General features: G+C 43.3%; 1 protein-coding gene across 2 annotated transcripts; it reads right to left on the reverse strand.

Moving 5' to 3' along the window:
* Positions 1-497: 497 nt before the first annotated feature.
* On the reverse strand, positions 498-13,694 carry PPP1CC (protein phosphatase 1 catalytic subunit gamma). 2 transcript variants are annotated; one of them, XM_081339000.1, is made up of 8 exons: positions 13,423-13,694; positions 5,789-5,920; positions 4,912-5,142; positions 4,005-4,109; positions 2,993-3,216; positions 2,370-2,504; positions 1,819-1,879; positions 498-1,043 (listed from the first exon to the last, which is right to left on the reverse strand). In XM_081339000.1, exons 1-8 carry the CDS (start codon positions 13,475-13,477, stop codon positions 1,030-1,032), a joined length of 957 nt encoding a protein of 318 aa, XP_081195126.1. In that variant the 5' UTR covers positions 13,478-13,694; the 3' UTR covers positions 498-1,029. The 2 variants fall into 2 exon arrangements, with proteins under 2 accessions (XP_081195126.1, XP_081195125.1); XM_081338999.1 differs by having other exon boundaries at positions 573-1,879.
* Between the last annotated feature and the right edge of the window lie 6,319 nt (positions 13,695-20,013).

A 20,013-nucleotide genomic window follows, 5' to 3' on the forward strand; every position in this document is an offset into this window, starting at 1 on the left:
CCTTGCCCCCCACCCCAGTTCTAGCCCCACTTCAAGTTAAGGGCCATTAGCTAGCAGCTGTGTGGCTGTAGACCGAACTTCGCCCTCCCTCGCTCGAGTAGGGAGGCGAGACTTAAGTAACCCTTTAACTAACCGGTTAGCAAATGCCTGGCAACTTAGCCCCTCCTGGTGGCACCTTCCCACCATCCCTGCCCACGACCCTAGGGAAGGGGTAGGGAAGGGGTAGGGAGGGCGGTGCCCCATGGGCTTCACTGGCTCGGAATCAAGTTTGTGCTCCAGTATGGGTGGCAGTCCGCAAAGATCCCGTTTTAAAGAGATCTCCTCAGTGGGACACCAACCAGCACTTCTGCCTTGAGCGGAGCTGCTTCCAAAGGCGGGCGGCCTTCTCCACTGCGCTGATCAGCTCTCGCCTTCCCTCCAGCACCCAAAGTCCTGAAGCCCCCAATTTATTTACCCTACAAGGGGAAGGCCTGAACCCCTCTTGCCTCCCCCCCCCCGCCTTGAGCGTCTACAAGAGACCCTCCCTTTATTCCCTTTACCAAATTCTCACCTCTTTAGATAGGACCTTTTTTTTTTTTTTTGGATAGAGAGGGGAGTTTCACGTGACTTTTCCTGAACTTGATGCTGAAAAGAAATCAAGGCCAAGAAGATTTAACAAGTTACTCATTTAATAGGCATTTTACCACATTTGTATTGTACACTGCCATCTGTTTAAAAAGATTACAGGTTTTTCTTTAAAAACAAAACAAAAACAAAAAAAACCACGAGAAACTGTGAGTCATAGAAACAGGTGAACACTGGTTCACTGCCGTAGTTGGTTGTTTTCTAAGCTTTGTAGAGAGCAAGTCTTCAAGATGCAAATAAAAGAAAACCTAAAGTAATTCTAATTCTGAGGCAAGTCTCTTCACGTTACAACTTTCTGAACTGGCTAAAAGAGCAGAGTGGCACACGCTTCGACACTGAATATAGGGGAAGTATCAAAAGTCTTTAATCCTGTACTCCAGCTGATCACAGCTTTACTCTGCTAGTTCAAGTCGTCCGTCCTGCAGAGGAAAAAATCCAGCTTAGACACTACGGGCCGTGCCGACCGGTCTTCCCCTGCACACCTTGATTTTTACAGAGACACAAATCTTAAAATCATGGCTTTCATCGTGATTTCAAAGTATACGGGAGGGAAGGGTGCTGCAATTAAAAGAGACATCATACTAAGTGAAGCTGGCAAAATTAGAGGGTTGGTTGAAAAAGTCCACAACGGGATTCGTGTACATGAGAAGGAAAATGCAAACCCTTCAAAACAAACAAAAGCTTTTTACAAGTGAATCATATCCACAGTATGCAATTTGACAGTCATATTAGTCTCAGGACACGTTGGTGCCTTCTTAGCTCCTGAAACAAAAACAGGCGTTGCACATCACCTGGCCTCTGCCGGTTCAAGGAGTCAGTTGTACAATGACCCAGAATGGCAGGACAGGTGCTGTGAAGTATGTACAGCCGGAACATCGAGAACAGAAAAAGGTGTTGTGTTTTTTTTCCTCTCTTTCCAAATACCGATGATTATTATTATTTTAAAAAAGCTCTTCTTGAGAAGGGAGAACGTCTCATTTGCTGCTACATCCAGCAAATGCCATCCACCAAAATGAACCAGAAAGAAAAACCACAACACATTTAAGTCTTAGTCTTAGCAAGCTGACTTGATACACATTACCGCTTTTGGTTTTTGGTTTTTTTTTAAAAAAAATGAAGATTATATACTATAGTACAAGTCCCAACCAGGCAGGCCCGAGAGTACTTATTTCTTTGCTTGTTTTGTGATCATACCCCTGGGTGGCGTTACCGGTCGGCTAGCGTTGGGCTTCTTCTTCTCCGCAGGCTTCAAGATCTGGAATGACAATTGGCTGATTTAGTGATGCCCGGCAGGTTCTCCAGGCAGCTACTACAAGGAAACCACACAGGTAGAGTTACAACTGGTCTGCTCAAACCTGAAAAGATAGGGCTAAATTACTCAATCCGAGACCCAGAGTGGACCAGGATCATCTCTCTCTCTCTCAAAAGATCCAATGCATTTCCTTCCAACTTCATAAGCCAGGTCTGAGCAACTATGCCCCCTTTACGACCTGTGGACTTCGACTCCCAGAATTCCCGAGCCACCTATGGCTCAGTTGAGAAGTTGAATCTATTAAGGCTGCCCTGGGTCTAGCATGGCAACGGGCCGCTCAGCACAGAGTAAAGGAGACACAACGCATCTTCAAATAGCTCGTGCTCAGAAGCTTGACTGGAAGAAAAACCGTAACTGAGCAAAACAAAAAAGGAACGGGGGGGGGGGGGGAGGGAGGGGGAGCAAAGCGCCTGGGGCTTCAAAGATACTTTACCTGGAAGGAGCACATTAGAGTCTCATCCACACTCATCATAGCACCTGCGTTGTCAAACTCCCCGCAGTAGTTGGGGGCAGAAAACAGAGTTACCAGCTGTCTTTTTGCAAAGAACTCGTATCCATCTTCAACGACCTGCAAAGGCAAAGAGGGTTCTTTTGTTACTGGTGGGATGGGAAATACGGTAAGACAGGAAAGCATAAAATTTTGTGGAAAGCTTTCTGGATAATGCAGTAAGCCCCCTTTCTGAAAGTCTGCAGAAGATTCCATTGGCCGTCATGGTTTAACCGCGAGAGCTGTGAACAGGCTTCCGACTGAAACTGCCACACGGCCAGGCACCGCAGCTGCAATTCACAATACGGGAATAATGCTAGCGGCCAACGAGTGCCAAAGGATCCCCAGCGATTGTGTTCTACATGAATGTGGGGTGTTTTATGCAGGCCTATAAAAAACCAGCGGCTTCTCGATTTGCGCAATCTTCGCTACGGTTGTGCTTTCATACTCAGAAGCCTATTTCTTTACCAAATGCTCAGAAATCCTCTTTCAGCTCAGCCAGGAGAGAGAAGGTGGAGAAGTCCTAAAACCGCGGGGTCCTTTTCTCCACACTTCTACTCCTCACCTACCTGATGAGCTCTGCATATAAGGTCCAAGTCGTGTTTGTGAAGGAACTTGGCCACCACTTCGGCTCCAAAGGTGAAAGAGACCCCTCGGTCGTTTTCGCCCCAGCCAAGCACATCCTTGTCGGGGTCAGACCACAGCAGGTCACAGAGGAGGCCTTGGTCTGGCACGTCTGTGGGCCGCATAATCCGTCGGATCTGCTCCATTGACTGGAGATCTGGTGATAAGCCTGGGCAGGATTCAGAGGTGGCAGGTTTGAATTTGGCTCACTTGGGGGAGTGCACAACACAAACACAACGCAAAACAGTGGGAAGTACATGGGGGGGGGGAGATGAGATCTGTTGCCCTGGCAGTTTCGCCTACAGTTCTGAGGAAGAGCAACCAGCCAACTTCATCCGAGAGGTGCTGCTCAACCAAGGGACCCAATACAGGAGCAGGGTAAGACAGAACATGAGAAATTACAAATAATTCCTTAAGAGGGTCCCATTTCTTGGATAACACGTCCAGATTATTCAGACTTAAGTCACGAGTTGCGCCAATTTGAATGGATGTAGTTAAAATGAAACTAAACCTGGATCCAATGCTAGGAAGACCACAGCGTGATTTCACAGGCATCTACACAGTCCCAGCCCCTTCCAGAGCAAGCTGTCCCCAAGACAACCCCCGCTTTGGCCAAATAAAATGTTCAAAAAATAGACACCCCTTTGGTTTAGCGCAGTTGTCTCAAATTAAAGAGCGCCCTGCCCTTGCTGGGCCAAAATATTTTCTCTCTCTCAGGCCTTTTCAGCTGCAGCCTCCCACTCACATCCTCCAACACTGCAAGCTTGCAGTTTCTGCCTCAAAACATCCTGCAGATGTTTAGATTATAAGGCAGGAATGGCAAGAGCAAACATTGAGAGGGCTCACAAGGAATGAAACGTCAAGTCTGTCTCTGAAAATATCTCAGGTGTTAAAACACACCTTGAAATTCAATTCTGATCAATTATACGGCCTAAGACAGCATCCAAAATTACTTACCACCATGGCAGCAAAATATTTTCTCATCCACAATGGCTGCAATTGGCAAGCAATTGAAGCAATCCGTAAAGGTCTTCCACAGCTTGATGTTGTATCTCCTTTTACCTGAAGAAGTGGAGCAGCCAGTGAAGTCATTTCAAAATCGAGCGTGGCAGAGAAGAGCAGTTTAGGGGGGGGACAGAAAAAAAACCACCCCTCCTTTGTGTCTCGCAGTTAGTCCTAGGCCTAATCTAGCTTTTCTTTGGGTAAGACTGGCTTGGCCTCTACAGAGTCTTCAATTTGCTGCAACCATTTGTTTAGCGACCGTTCAAAGTTACAATGGCACTGAAAAAAGTGACCTACGACCGGATCTTGCAGTTATGCTTGGCAACCGACATCTATTCCCAACGGGATCCCGGGGTCACGTGATCACCATGGGCGACCTTCCTGGCCAGCTTCCAGCAAGTGTAGTCAAGGGGGAAGGCAGATTCACTTAACGGCTGGGTGATTCACTCAGGCGTGGCAGTGAGTTGCTTAACAAATGTATCAAAAAAGGTTTTAAAATTGGGCACAAGCTCCCTTGCTTAGCAGTGGAAATCCTGATCCCAAATGTGGTATTATGTCAAGGACTCCCTCCACAACTTGAAGCAAAGAGGAACACGACAAACAGCCCTTGCTAAAAATTCAGAATACGCTGGAGCTCCTACCGGAAAGGAACATTATCCATTTTCTGCTTTTGAAACGGAAGGCCTTCAAGGCAATACCAAAGATAAAAAATGCTACATTTCACCTTCTTCCAGTAGCCTCTCAACTCTGCCACCCTATTAACGCATAATTCCCTCTAAGGGTAAAGATCATTTCATAGTTAAAAGGAGGGCACATTCTCTCACAGCATTCTTCCCTAAAGTACGTTCCCATGCATACTTACATTCATCATAGAAGCCATAAATTCTATTAATGCTAGCACACTCGTGGTTGCCTCTAAGGAGGAAAAAGTTCTCTGGATATTTTATCTTGTAGGCCAGTAAGAGGCAAATTGTCTCTAAAGACTGCTTCCCTCGGTCAACGTAGTCCCCAAGGAAGAGATAGTTGCTCTCCGGTGGAAAACCACCGTATTCGAATAGCCGCAGTAAGTCGTAGTATTGTCCGTGGATGTCACCTTAAACAAACAAAGGAAGAGAGTTTTCAGTGCTTTGGGTTCGGCAGTTTGGCTCACTGCAAAGCAGAGTCTAACACAGCGATATATTTTAAATATGGAAATTAAAAGAATTATGTAAGAGCATTAAGGAAATAATCAGAGACCTCAGTCAAGTTTTCAACTAATTTTGCCATGATGCCAAAGCTTAGAATATTATTTAAGGCTGTGGTTTTAAAGGTAAATTACATCAAAGTAATATCTAAGAAGTATATTCTAATACTCTAATATATATATTTCTAATATATTTCTAATATATTTCTGAAAAAGAGGAAATTACTGCTTCCCCCTCTCACATGGACATGGCAAGGATGGGCAAAGTAAGAGCGATTATATACCATTTAAATATACAGAACAGCTGAGACCTAAACAGTGTTATCAAAAATCAAATAAGTACAGTATCTTCCTGAAATTTCTTTCTTTTTTAGTTACATCTAATAGTTCCTTTCAGCACTCTATTCAAAGACAGAGTTTTATCCTCAAGCAACCTGGCTGAAAGAGGTTATTACTGCAATTTTCTAACAGATTCGGCATCCTCAGATACATCACCTAAAGTTATTACCTAACAAATTCTGTGAATCATTATTAGACCGTTAAAAATGGTGCTTACCACATATTTTAAGTGGTGCTTCAAGTTCTAACAGAATTGGTTGACTGAGGAAAATCTCCCGAGATTTCAAGCACAATCCTCTTATTTCATTCTCTTGAAGCTGGACATTTTTACCAGGTTTGGATCCTCTCACTACATAGAAAAAATATGATTATAGTACATAAATGAAAATTAAGTAATTCCATCAATTATTTTTTTAAGGAGGAAGGATTTTGACCCTAACCCAAAATCTTCTTTCAATTACATGTGCCAATTCATTTCACACTGATAGAACATTTAGGATATGCATAGTTATTTTGTGACTACCAGCTGAGGGCAACGTATTTTGTGTTGTTGGTGTATATTTTTTGCAATCAGCACCACATATCCAGTATACTTTACAGTTTATTCCAGTTGCACCTTCTAAAAAGAATGCACACTTTATTAAAATTCAAAATGGCCACTCAAAATAATTGTGAATCTAACCCACGGCTGCTAATGCATTATTAAAATAGGTGGATATATTTTAAAAGTGCTTTATCCAGGCATAGCTATATTCAAAGCCGAAGTTGTATATATAATAGAGCACTGTGTTTCAAGATGTCAACGACTTTCTCTAAATGCATGTAAAATATTCTCAAAAATATTGAACAGAATTATAGCAGCTTTAAATTTGCATAATCAGCAGAACAAAGGATCAAGAAATCCTGTTGACCAATTGCCTCATTTGCATAATTTATGCCTATTTCATGCTTCCAGAGGGAACAAACTAGATTCAGTGATTATCTTCTCCAAGAGTTTGATTACAAGATTTTATGTTCTCTCTCATTTGTGTCTTATATCATAAAAGAGGCAAAAAAAAAACAACCCAACAGTTTAAAGTACTTGTTTGTACTGACAGTTCTGAAGAGTTCAAAGATTAGGTTTAACAAGCTTTGCTTTGAGTCAATATCAGAATCATGCTGAAATTTCCAGCAGATTTCCCAGGAAATAAGTCGTGACCTGACCAATACTTGCCCCATAATTAGCTTATTCTGTCAGCCATGTTGGCATTTTACAATGACATTATCAGTACATTAGATACTGGAGGAGCAATGAACATCCCTCGCACACATAGCCTAGCATAAACTCATGGAAACAGTTCCTTCTGCATTGCAGCATGCCCGCTCTGTGGCAGAAGGGATTCGTGACTTAATTTCTTCAAATTCAGCTCCCAAGCTAAGACCAGGTAACCTGAAAAGCATTTAACAGAACTGCCAAGTATCTAACAGCAAAACAGTAACAGAAACCAATCCAAGATGACTGCATTAAAAAAAGCCAACAGGACAATTAGTATTTCTTAACCTATGCTATGTAAGTAAAGTGTGTTAATGAAGAATAAGCTTTCCAGGCAGGAAATGTTGAACAAATATTCTTAAAATTAAGTTGAAGTCCAAGGACCAAACTTTAGGAGAAACTTGCAGTCAAAGACTGAAAGGAGTGTATCTTGAATCAGGGATCTAGTCTTTTATTTATAACATGACCAAATGACAACTGTCCTCACAACTGTCTACAACGTAATTCACATGCTATTGCAAATTCTAACAGCTGTCATCATTCCACTGATGAGGCATCTATCCATCTATCCCTGTAAACTAATATGCCAGACTATTGACATCCGTCTGTTGCTTTGACTGTACCAGAGGAGCTGATCTTCACTGGAAAAAAAACACCAAGCATCTGAATTCATCAAATTCCTCTAATGCAGTATGCAAGATTTCATTCAAATTGTCTTATCTAATCCCCTTCACAATTTTCAGAAACTAAGTGCTTTAACGCTGGAGATATAAAACAAGCCTCCCGGGGCTGGGATTGCCAAGGAGACGGTCCTCGGGAAAAACCTCTTCAGTCCTAACTCTATAAATAAGCAGTCACTGAGCTTGCTACACCAAGAGGAGAGAGAGAGAGAAGCCAGACCAAGAGACTTGTGTTGGGTCCTTTAGTGGCTGTTACGTAACCATTATATAACATTGTGCAAGAAGTGGTACCTTAACGAACTTACCTACTTCTCTCTTCTCTTTTTTCATTTTAAACTAGTACAGCACAAGCAAACATTTTATACATAGAGAGAGCTGAAAGGTGAGATAAGTGGATAAGATAGACAAGCCCATAAAGTGGAAAGTGACCCTTACTTATTGTGGCATTCAAACCTATAATAATCTCTCAAGCTTTGTTCTAAATATTTTTTAGAGGAAACAGCATGTGCCCAGAATTAGCGCCAGTTCATGTGAGTAAAAATATCGCACATCTGTTTTGCCAGGCAAATCCTATAGAAATCCGTTCTTTAAGCCTCCTTACCACTCATAACCAAAATATTCCGAATTTAGTGGAGGACATGGCTTCCTTTATGAAGAGTGACGACACAGAAGTTAATCATGGACACCACTCTTGATTTAATAATCATTTAAACAGCAGAGAAAAACAATGACATATGGAAAACAACAGATGACCTCATATTTATCAGATGGGAGGGAAAACCTCGTCTAAATTATAATTCTCCACAGCACAATGTGGTGCGGTGAGTAACTTCACAAATGATACTGTACAGAGCCGGGGAGAAATGAACGGGTAACATTAGTTTGTTTAGGAAACGATTACATTTGCAGAAGTACAAAAAATATTTTAAAATAATTTCCAGAGTAGTCCACCCAGGACTGAACTACATCAGTGCCACAGAATGTGGAATATCAGCTGGAAAAGAAACACAGCAAGAGGAGGGCGGAGGCAACGGAATGGCCTGCTGGGCACGGACACAGCTAGCTGGCTGGCTGAGGAAGTGAAACTCGGCTGTGAAGGGTGCAGTTGCAGAGCCGGCTCGCAGTATCAGTCGGCAGACATCTTACAACATTTTCACAAGACAGTGCTGTGCTTCACACTGGCTTCAATTCAAATCCAAGTTCCATATGTCCATGCCAAGAGAAAAACCTCTACAGGCTTAAATCTGACCGTTGTTGCCTTTTTTTAAAAGTGAGTCCATGTAGGTAGTCCTCGACTTACAACAGTTCATTTAGTGACCGTTCAAAGTTACAACGGCACGGGAAAAAAGTGACTTAGGACCGTTTTTCGCTCTTAACGACCTTCGTGGCATCCCAGGGTCACGTGATCCAAATTCAAAGTGGCGACCGACTCATATTTATGACTGTCATGTGATCACCGTTTGCAACCTTCTGACAAGCAAAGACAAGGGGGAAGCCAGATTCACTTCCCAACTGTGGCAAGAAACGTCGTAAGATGGAGCAACCCTCGCTTAAGAAATGTCTCGCTTAGCAACAGAATTGTTGGGCTCAATTGTGGTCGTAGGTCGAGGACTACCTGTATTGATATTTTCACATCGCAGCTGTTCATTAGTTACAACTTCACCGGTTTATCCTGCAAAGAGAGAAGGATGGAGGCCGCGGGCAGAATCTAGCCAAACCTGCTTGGGCCCTTCAAGCATCTGGCGCGTATCATAGGATGCAGTAGCCTGCATGGCTTGTTGGCGATTTGTTCCAGAGGAAAATATTTGTCAGCAGCATGAACATAGCTGGTCTTTTTACTAGTGAACAGCACTAATTACAAACCGCACAATCAAAATCAATTAGTTCTGCGGGCTTAAAGTTGCTTCCATCACTCACTAACCACTGTGAACACCAATTTTATGCTTTTTGTTTCCTGTTAGGATTTTTCAGGCCATAGTTATAATTATGGCCTGAAAAATCCTAATTTGGGGGGGGGGGGAAAGGCCTTTATCAGAGAGAAGGCATGAATGTCCAAAGCTCAAGCAGGAGACCCACAGGAAAACCGCTCCGGTGTTTTTGAATAACCCTCTCTAGTTCAGGTTTGTGGAACTTGCACGCTACAACGTTTAGTCCAAGTTAATTGCCCAAGAAAAAGGAAATCCAAGTCCATCTTGGCAAAGACGACCACATTAAGTAGTTTGCAGTGTGTGTTTTTATTAGTCATCTGCGGTTAAATTAGATTTTTAGAAATATAACTGAGAGAGCATGAAAGCCTGTTCTTCTAACAAGAAGCCCATAATTTTCCACTTCCATCTGGGTTGTTAAAGGCCCAGACAGGATTAAAATATGTTACTTTGTGACAAAAGGCTAAGCTACTCAACATCTACTAGCCTTGATAAGGAAGTAAATAACTAGATTTTCTGGCCAAACAAAATAGGGTGGCTGTACACACTGTTTCTTTCCATGTATCAATCTAATCAGGTAGACCTATAATAGTCTATAGGCTCAGCCTAAAACCAGATCATCTAAATTGGAACGGTGTTTGTCTGAGAACGTGCAGCTTTTCCAGCTATAAAATGAAAATTAAACTGGCTGCTCTGAGGACAAAATTACCACTTTTTTTATTGTATTCCCCGGGGTTGAAAGTTTGAGTTCCCTGCATTAACCAAACACGGAGAACTTGAACACACAGACGGAACAGAGAGGTTTTAGTTCTAATTATATTTTATAGCCATACCACCCTTCCAAAGTTCAGTAATTATATGAAGGTGCACTTTGTCTTTGTAGAATGAAAACCAGCACTTTCATTCATGTCTTCTTGGATCTGACAGGAAGCAGGAGAGCCTAAAGCTTTGCAGGTCTTTTGTAGCAACAAACCATTTTTCTCACTGCATCTCAACTAAGGCCCAAGAATACTGTATGGCTTGATCTTATTACTGCTCTTCAGAGAACAGAGTAAATACAGAATTAAGAAGAGGTGCTGAGGTGCATTTTAGAATCAAATGCTGATAAATCATTTCAGAGCTCAAAGTCTTCCATATTTGGAGTTGAAATGACCGATACAGAAGAAAAAGTATATTTTTATAGCTAATCAATTCCAAGAGGCAATATTTTTTTAAAAAGCCCTCATTGCTGCATAATTTAAATTATAGTAGTACAGATGAAGCATTAAATAGCAATAAGAGTTCTATTAATAGAATAGAGGTGTAAATATGCCATTTATCCTTCCAAGTTATGTGTACATAGCCAATTTAAAACTCACGTTGCATTAAAGGACACCAAAAATTAATCTATATTGAACTCATGCCGTTGACATCTGAAATTTAAATTTGTTAAACGAATGGGAGAGGTGATTAAGCAACCATTTTTATTAAGCATGCAAGAACAGCTTTCATAAATGTTTCATTTTTTCAATTCTATCTAGACTAATACCAAACATCTTGAATTTACAAATCCAGTCATTTTTTGCATTGCTAATGCTCTTTCAGCAAACTTAGAGGAGGATTAGAGAAAGGCACATCATAAAGAGGATACATAGGTGGCCCAGTTCATTTTATTTTACACAGTTGCTTTCATTTGATGGAAATTAAATTCCCAAGTTGAGTTATTAATCTAGAATAGACTTGGATAAGGCTGGATCAATGCAGTAGTTGCCTTCTAAGTTTGCTGGTTGCTGGAAGGAATGTTGGTCATCGGCTCTGTTCACCCAACTCAAGTTTAACCTAAGGCCAGCCTCCTGCAACGAAAACTGGAGACAAATACTCCAAACGTGCAGAATGTTGCACCTTGGAAGTGCCCCAGAGAAGCACTTGGATCAGTCTGCCGAATGGTTTAGAGGAGAGGAGCCACCTGGAACCCAGCACCAGAGTTCAGAGTAATCGAAATGTCACGCTGATGTCATAATGCTTGGATAAGTCTATAATTTGTTTGCAAACAAAATTTTCACTCTAGCTCAAAGAAGCAGGCCTATTTTTAAAGTTAATGGCCAAAATAGACAGGCACAGGTGGGCGAGCAACATTTTTACGCCCTCATAATTCCCTGGACCAGCAATCCTACAGTGTCAGAAGGCAAGCTAACCAACAATCTCTTTCTTCCCTCCGAGCAAGACTCCACCTATGTTTAAGAGGACAAAATAACGAGCGCCCTACCGGACACTACAAACTACTTATGCTCCTCTTCTAAGAAAGAGCAGACTAGAAATGCAGGTAAGATTTCCAGGATCTCATGTACAAAAACATTGAGCAATTTGAAAGACACTGACATGCTGGGGCTCTCAATCTCGGATGCAACTCCCCCAGGAGGTTTTGTTTCCTTCCTCTCACAATTTCACCAAAGGAGTGCAATGAAGCCCAAAACCATATGCATTTTCAGCTTCTGCCAATACTGGGGAAAGAGGGGAATCTATTCCACCACCACCCCTCAGAAATCCTCCATTCCTACTCTTCTGCTTCTCTTTCCCTGCAGAGAGACCTACTTTCGCCTCATCCTTCTTATAATCTCCCACATTATTTATATTTACTTTGTGGTATCTCACCCTAAAAGCACCAAACTATCTATAAAGCATTCCCTCCTATAATTTCTTCTCTTATAATAACTTAGTAAGGTTCTTGAGCAGAGAGAGAATGACCAAAGTTATCTATATAGCCTAGGTTATCACAAGTAAGTATTGTGCCATCACACAGGCTTTGAATCAAATAGATCCAGGCAGAACCCGAATAAAATTAAGTTTAGCAGCTTCCCACTTTGTTGCAAAACCCAGCAATCCAACAGATCCCAAACTGCAAACTCCTGTATTCCCAGGCTGTCCCAAAGGTGCTTTTTCAATTCTGATCCAAAGCAGCTTCTTGGATGAGAAGTGAAACTTTTTCAAAGGAACCCCCCCCCATAAAGTCCAACTGCCTTTTGGAAAAGGCACCTTTGGGACAACCATGACCTGGATGACTGAGAATCTCCAGAGACCTATTCCCACGGTTTACATCAAACTGTTTCCTTGTAAAGTGTGACCTGCAAAAACATTTCAAAATTCATGTATTTTGTCAGTAAAATTAGAGGCGAAGGTAACAATATTTGTACCTTGACCTCTTTCTTCTAATGGGTAACACACAGGAGACCTGCATCATTCTGACTTTGCACTTTTCATTAATTATATACAGTACTCATATTTATTTATATGTCTCAATGTGGGTGTGACACATGCGCACACACATACACACACCCATCATTTTCTCCCTCTTCTTTGGGCTGACACCTCTTGAACTGTCTACCCCTCACATCATTCAGCAAAGCCTCCCATCCTCTCAGTGGACATCCTTAAAATTCATCCCTAATGATAGAAACGGGGGGGGGGGGGAAGAGAAAAACACATTGAAGAGAGAACCCACCCCCCAGGTAAACAAGGCTACATTCAAACCACACACAGGTATCACCTTCCTTCCCCAGCGTTTCTCCCCAACAGCTTTGAACCCCCCCCCCCGAAAGCCCCTCTTTAAAGTGGGGAGGGTCACCTTTGCGCCCTCTGCCCCCCATTTCCCAGCTTTCCTTTGTCCAAAGCGCTTCTGATCCCCCCCAACTCCAAAGACTCCCCCCCCAAGATCGTGGGAGGGGAACCCCGGTTTTCGGGGGGGGAAGAGAAGGGGGGGCGGCCTGTGACGAGGAGGGTGCCGATGGGGTGTCTACCTGGGGGGGTACATTTTCAACCCCCCTCCTCCGCCGGAGGAGTGAAGAGCATCATTGGGGGGGTCTTGCCCCTCCTGGGAGCCCAGCTGAAGGGGCCCAAATTGGGGGGTCTCCCCCGTCTCCAAAGGGGCGCGCAGATCCCTCCCCCCACCCGCCGCCCCCGGGCGCCCCCCAGCGCAGCGGACCCCCTCCTCCCCAGAGCCGCCCCCGCCCCTCCTCACCCTCCAGCAGCCGTTGGATGATGCTGTCGATGTTGAGCTTGTCAATATCCGCCATCGCCTCTCCGCGGCTGGGGAAGGAGCCAAGCCGGAGCCCGCCGGGTCCACTTCCTCCTCCGTCGCCGCCGCCCCCGCGGCCGCCCCCGGCGCTTGCCTTCCTCGCCTCCGCCCACCACCGCGACCCTCCCGCGGGGCCCTCGGTTCCCTTCTCGCCCCTGCCCGCCGCGCCGGTCGCCTCAGCAGCCGAGCAGCAGCATCCCCGGCGACGGCGGCGAACAAAATGGCCGCCCCGGCCCTCCCCTCGGCCGAGTTACCTCCTTGGAGGGGGGGGGTAGGCGCAGGGATACCGGAGGAAGCGGCCGCCGGGACTTCTTTCTGGGGCAAGAGCGGGAAGCTTGAGGAAGGCAGCCTCGCGCGCTCGCCCGTTTTCCACCTCCTCCCCCTCCCACCCCCGGCGGCGCGCGGACACTCTCGCTCTCGCTCTCTCCCCCTCCCTTCCGCGCGGGTGCCTTCACTCAGTCGCGCGTCCGCGATCCTTCCGCCTGGGGAGAGATAGAAAGAAAGGAAGCGGGAGGGGGAGAGAGGAGGGAAAAAAAGAGTCCGCCCCCCTCTTTTTCTCTCTCTCCCTGTTTCTGAGGGGGAAGCCCAAGAAGGGGGGGGGGGAGAATGGAAAGCTGAGGCGGGGAGAAGGGGAAGAGAGGGGAAATGGCCTTCTGGCTAAGGCAGGAGCCTCTGGAGGGTGGGGGGAATGACCCCCCCCCCGCTTTAAAAATACATCAAGTTGGGTCAAAGGAAAGAGTTCCCTTGAGCAGATGCAAAATTCTCTGGGTGTACTTCTAGCCTCCCATCACCTTGAAGGGGTTGAGTGTGAAGGGCAGCGACTCTGAAAGCCTTAAAAATAGAGAAGCTGTCCAGCTGCTGAACTGGGCCACTGAATTAAATCAGTTGTGAGCTGGTGCAAAAGTCCTCAGGATTAGAACTCATAGCCATACCTGCCAAAGCTCCCCCCACAGTGGCAAAGGTCCGGGAGGGGGCTTTCCTTAAAGAAAAGGGGGGATCAGGAAGTCTTGGGGTCCTTAAATAAAATTAAACCCTTGCAAAAAAAAAAACAGTTCTGGCTGCAACCGCAAAGGTCCCATGCAAACATGTTGCAGGATTTGTGATTTCAACCCTGTACAAGATGGGAGACGCTCAAGAGAAAAGTGTAACTGCTTTAAGTGAATCAATGGACGGACAAGATTTATTAATATTAGATTCCAGAAAAAAGTGGTTTTTCCACTTGACAAGGAAAACCTCTTTCCTCCTTCCTTTCTCCTGGGATTGCAACCCATTTTCCAAAATGTGGCCTCCCCCGCAAAAAAAATCACAATAAGGTACAGTTTTGCTCACAGGCTTGGTAAAAGGAAACAGCACACTTGAGAATGCACAGAGTTCTGTCTCCTTTCAGGGAATGGAACCACTCCAAGCAGTGCAAGCTCTCCTGTGCAGAAACATTGTTTCCTTTAGAAGAAATCACTTAGCAAAAGGTAAAGGATTTAGTTTTAAAAATGTAATTGGAATTGGCCCTATTTGCAGTATTTAGCACTGAAGCAGGAATATTTGTCTTTGCATCTTTTTACGTGAAGCTCAACACGAATCAAGAGCTCCCGAATCCAGAAAGCTGCAGCACAAAACATGCTCTTTTCCCAAAAATGTACCCGATTTCTAGGCTAAAAGCAGCTAAAACCAGCATCGCCTGGACTCCGAAGATTAAAATTTTAAGAGCAAATGGGAGATCAGCAACAGAAAGCAGAGCCAGCCTCCATTCAAAAAACTCTAAGTCAGCACTAATACAGCACATTGTGTATTCCCTTCACACCCACCCACAGATTCTGCAGCCACCACACATCCCTAATCTTTCCTGGATTATTACGAGGTTTTCCCCTCCTTCCATGCCTTTTCTCCCATAAATCTATTTTATTTTGGTGCCTCAAGCATCCAGAAAGCTTTCCAATGCTATTTCTGATGCATGGATGAAGGATTGGCAGTTCATGAGTGACTTTGTTATTAGTAGGTACTATTATTATGACAGATGTCAAGGACAAATTATGTCCTTTCCAATTGACCCACTGCTGAATAGGTTTCATAGCCTTATGCTGGGATGCAGCAGAAATCCATCAGGGGAAAGCCTCAAAGCTATTAGAATCAACCAAGTGGGGATAATATGTTTAATTTCATTGGCAAGGAGAAAGGATGTCCAATGTTTTGATTGCGTTTGTTTTTAATGTTAGACCAAATGTGGTTTAATTGTTGCATTTAGGACTACCTGAACAGATAGGATCTTTTTATTTTTCCTTAAAAGATGTCAGCCCTAGAGTTTAAATATTAAGTAAATATTTGTCCTCTGAAGACTTATTTTTGGAACAAGCACAGGCACACAGAGGCGATTATGTAATAACATTAACTGTAACTATGTCACTATCAGTGGTGAGTCTTTTACCTGAGGCAGAGAGCTTGAGAAAAGCTGCAGTGTCATCTTGAAATAGGACAGGAAGAGAGAGTCGGTACCAAGAAAATAGTGGTCATCTGGGTTAAATCATATGCCATGTGCAGAATATGACTCTACCTGAAATAACAACAACAACAAAAATTCCCTGCAAATTAACATATTTTCCCCAGCAGCATTTCAAAACTGAAAATTACAATACCATAATTTGGAACTTACTATTCAGCTGTTTAAAAACATCACAACTGCTCTCTTCCTCCCCCACAACATTGTCATAGAGCAATCATGAAGGAAAATAATTTTTCAGGTAAAATTCTTTCAGGAGATCATGTAGTTGAGGCAAAGATTTCCTTTTCAGCAATACCTTGGATTTTAACATTCTAGCAGACATGTTGCTTGTCTTAAATTTCTGCCAGCTCCTGTCCATTTTTCTGTTTTGATTAACGTCGTCTAGGGAAATCAATGATAATTCAGGTTCCTCTTCTGATGGAATCAGCATTTAGTTCATTGATTCGGAATTGCATTAAGATTCCAGGCTGTTCAAAATGACAATTTCCCAATAGATTTCAACCATTCTAACTGATGTACTTTTTATTTTTTCTCAAGAATGGGCATAGTTCTATCAGCAGATCATATAGGTTTTGACTTATGTGGAAGTAGAACCAGCAAGAGGAGATGAGAAAAATGGCCATTTAAACCCACTTTGTCTCCTGTTTGCAGCTGCAGCCAAACAGATGCCATCAATGAATTTTCAAGCAGCAAATGATTTACTTGTGATGTCGTTTCCACCAAATGGGAATTCTGGGAATTGCAGTCCTGACACATTTGAGGAACATCAGATTGGAAAAGCTTGATTTAGAAGGTGCTGAAGACTGAAATGGCAAACAAAATGTAAAGTCATAAAACAAACAAATTGTCCCCCCCCACTTTGGTCATATAAATCTTAACATTTAGATCATGATAAACCCATTCTTGGTTTGGGATGCAATTGTGCAGTGTCCGCTAATAACATGTTTCCTTAAAAGACAGCAAAGAAATTATAATTGTCTTTACAAATACAAAGCTTGGAAGGGCACAATTGTAAAGGAGTCCATGGCTGGACCAGTATCCTATTGAGTGCACCCAGTAATGAGAGATGTTGTTCTCTTAAAGGTGGTGGGGTTTTTTTGGTAAATAGATTTTGGTCTTTCTTTCCCAAATAGGATCTCACTTAAGTGACATTGACTGAGCAGTTTAATTTAGCTGTCTTTGACCAAGTTTCCTTGCAGATAAAAGATGGATGCTTACGTTTACCCAGTGTTAAGCATCAAGGATGACAAAGATTAAATGTTATTGGATATTTTTGTCCAAAAAGAAAAAAAAGTAGGTATCATTTTTTAAAGAAGAATTGTGGTGAAACAAAGTATTCTTGAAAATTCTTCTATATAAGTGTCAATATATATGTCAATATTCATATAAGCTCATACAGTCTCTCCCTCCTGCACACATATGCGAAGAGACAAATGATTGCATGCCGTAGGACATTCTTACAAAGTTCTCTTATCACTCTCTTTCCTGGCTATTCTTATCAAAGTGCTAAGCTCCTCCTTCTCACCCTGTAATTTCCTGTAGGGAAAAAAGACCTGTACAAACCTGAGGCATGATTTTCTAGCATACTCATGGATCCTATGCTTGGACCACAATGACGCAATGTCTTTCATGTCCCTGACTAGCAAATAAAGCAGTGAGGTTTTTATTTTACTGGAATTCGTTCTCCAATTCAGGATTAACACTTTTGCTCCATCTGTGTGGTTAGAGAACAGAAACTTCCAGTCTGCACTTGCATATCTTCAGCCCTACTCTGGGATACTTGATATTGTCATATTGCCAGCTGTTCATCCCCTTTGCCTTTTCACCCTGAGCCTCTTTCATAACTGCCCTGGAAGATTTGGAATTGCCTTTCTGCTGCATAACCCATTCCGCAGAAAATACAAGCACCTCTCTCCAGAGCTATCTGCCTTCCCTCCTTTATGCCAGCCAACAGGAGAGCTTGGCCTGGCACGTGTTTTTAAGACTCATCCCACGCTTGCTCTCAGGAAGTGCTGTCACTGTCCCTTCTTGAGGGGTGTATATACTTTCCTAAGCAGCCTGGCTGAGCCTCATCTGATTTTTTAAAAAACCTGTTAATACATTGTGCTGACTCAGACAAGGGATTATAGTTTCAAGCTTCACATGTAGCAGCAATTAAGATGTATTTTCTAAGACAGTGCCAAAGCCATTTGCATTCATCAAAACAAATGTAACCAATAAAAACATATGCATGTATTCTTGTCAGTTTAGCTGACTTCAGCAAGTCTAACAGCGGCTACAAACTTCCTGTTGTTTCACTTTAGGGGTGAGTCACCTGTGGGTTCAGTCTAAACTCATGCCGAGAAGGAAAGCAAGAACAGATAAAGCCTAAACAGATGGAGAAACAATGTGAAGGAGGAAAGGAAAGGGCAGGAAGGAAAGAAATGGGCTGTTGGAAAAGATAGTAAAAGCAAAGTCATGGCTGTACCCAATTTGAGCGCTGTTCCCTATTTATTTATTTATTTTTGCCGCCCATCTTATATGGGTGACTCTGGGCAGCTCACTGTCTTTCTCCTTCTGATGTGCAGACTCCAATGGATTGCTCTTAGAGGAGTGTAGTCCTTGGCAGGAAATCAGCTCCCAGCTCCTGTCCTTTCAATGCAAAATTCATTGTGACAAATAGTTGGTATTAATAAATGCACCCAGCTAATCACAGTCGAAGCCAAGCTGCTGGTTGCTCCTAATCCTCCGGTTCACAAACAAGAGAGAACAGCATCAAAATGTTCTGTGGTGGAATGTCAGCCAGCCAGATGTACGCCAGCAAGTTCTGTTTTTTCCTGAAGGTTTGCCCTCCTCCAGAATTTTCTCCAGAACATCACTTCTTAATCTTCCTCCGCCTCCTTATTCTCCCACCTCTCTCTTCCCCGGACCTTATTATGTCCAATCTTGTCATCCAGGCAGGGCAAAAGTAATGGTCCCTAAGAATGACTGTATGCGGAAGGAAATCAAGGTAGGATCTCTACCTTCTTATTAATCTTCCTCTGAAAATTAATCACCTGCCAGCCTTTCGTAACAAGGCAAATACAGGTTTGTGGACCTCCTGTGTGTCTTGCAACATATGGTTCTCCCTCTATGCTTGCTGAATTCTCGAATTCTCCCAGGAACGTATACCAATTCCGCTATCTGATTTTTGACAGCTAGGTTCCAGCATTCGAGCATATGTATTCGTGAGCTTTTAATCTAAGAGGAAATATCTAAACATCCCTCATAAATTTGTCTCTTTGTAACCTCCCTGGTGACACTGGAGTGTAGAAAAGAATCAGAAAGGGAAAGGGTGACCCAGCCCCTCCCCTCCCCCAATCCTGTAAGTCTGTCCAGAAGAACACAGGATCTTGATGGTGCCATTTTTCCCCTGTTCCATCAGGAAAAAAAAGGGGGGGGGAGCTTGACTCCTATTTTCCTTTATGGAGAGTGTGATTCTGCAAGTTGTCCCAATACAGCTATATCAGTCACAATAATGTGGAACCAAGTAATAAGAACTTAAGGCTAACCGAGAATGTAGCAACACACCCAGTTCAGTAAGGCTGTCCTACTTCAAAGGTCTCTAAATAGATGTTCATTGCAATTGAAACAGACTGAAAAACTGGAAACACCCAACTGATTCCGACTAGAGAAAATACTGTCTGTGGGCAAGACCCAGTTCCTTATGCAATTGTGCTCTTGGAAGACTCTCTTACCTAAACAGGTGTGTCAGTATTGATTGTTTTCATTGCTGCGATAGAGGATTTGTAAAAGGAAAGCAAACTGCAGGAGGGTAGAGGGGACACGTCTGATCTGACAAAAAAGAATTTAATTGGAGCTTTTGACCTGCCTAGATCAACTCTCCTTTTCCATTTTCCTCCTTTGTGGCTGGTATCCTTAGTGGTAGATTTAGAAAAAGTAAGAAAAACTCTCACAAAACACTTTTCTTCCAAAAGGAAAGCAACACAGTTTTGCCCACAGCTGAGATCTCCTCCAAACAAATGTCTTTCAAACAGTTTTCCTTCTCTTTGTCTACTCAC

This window comes from Vipera berus (genome assembly GCF_964194415.1).
Source record: "Vipera berus genome assembly, chromosome: 14".
NCBI classification, from domain to species: Eukaryota; Metazoa; Chordata; class Lepidosauria; order Squamata; family Viperidae; genus Vipera; species Vipera berus.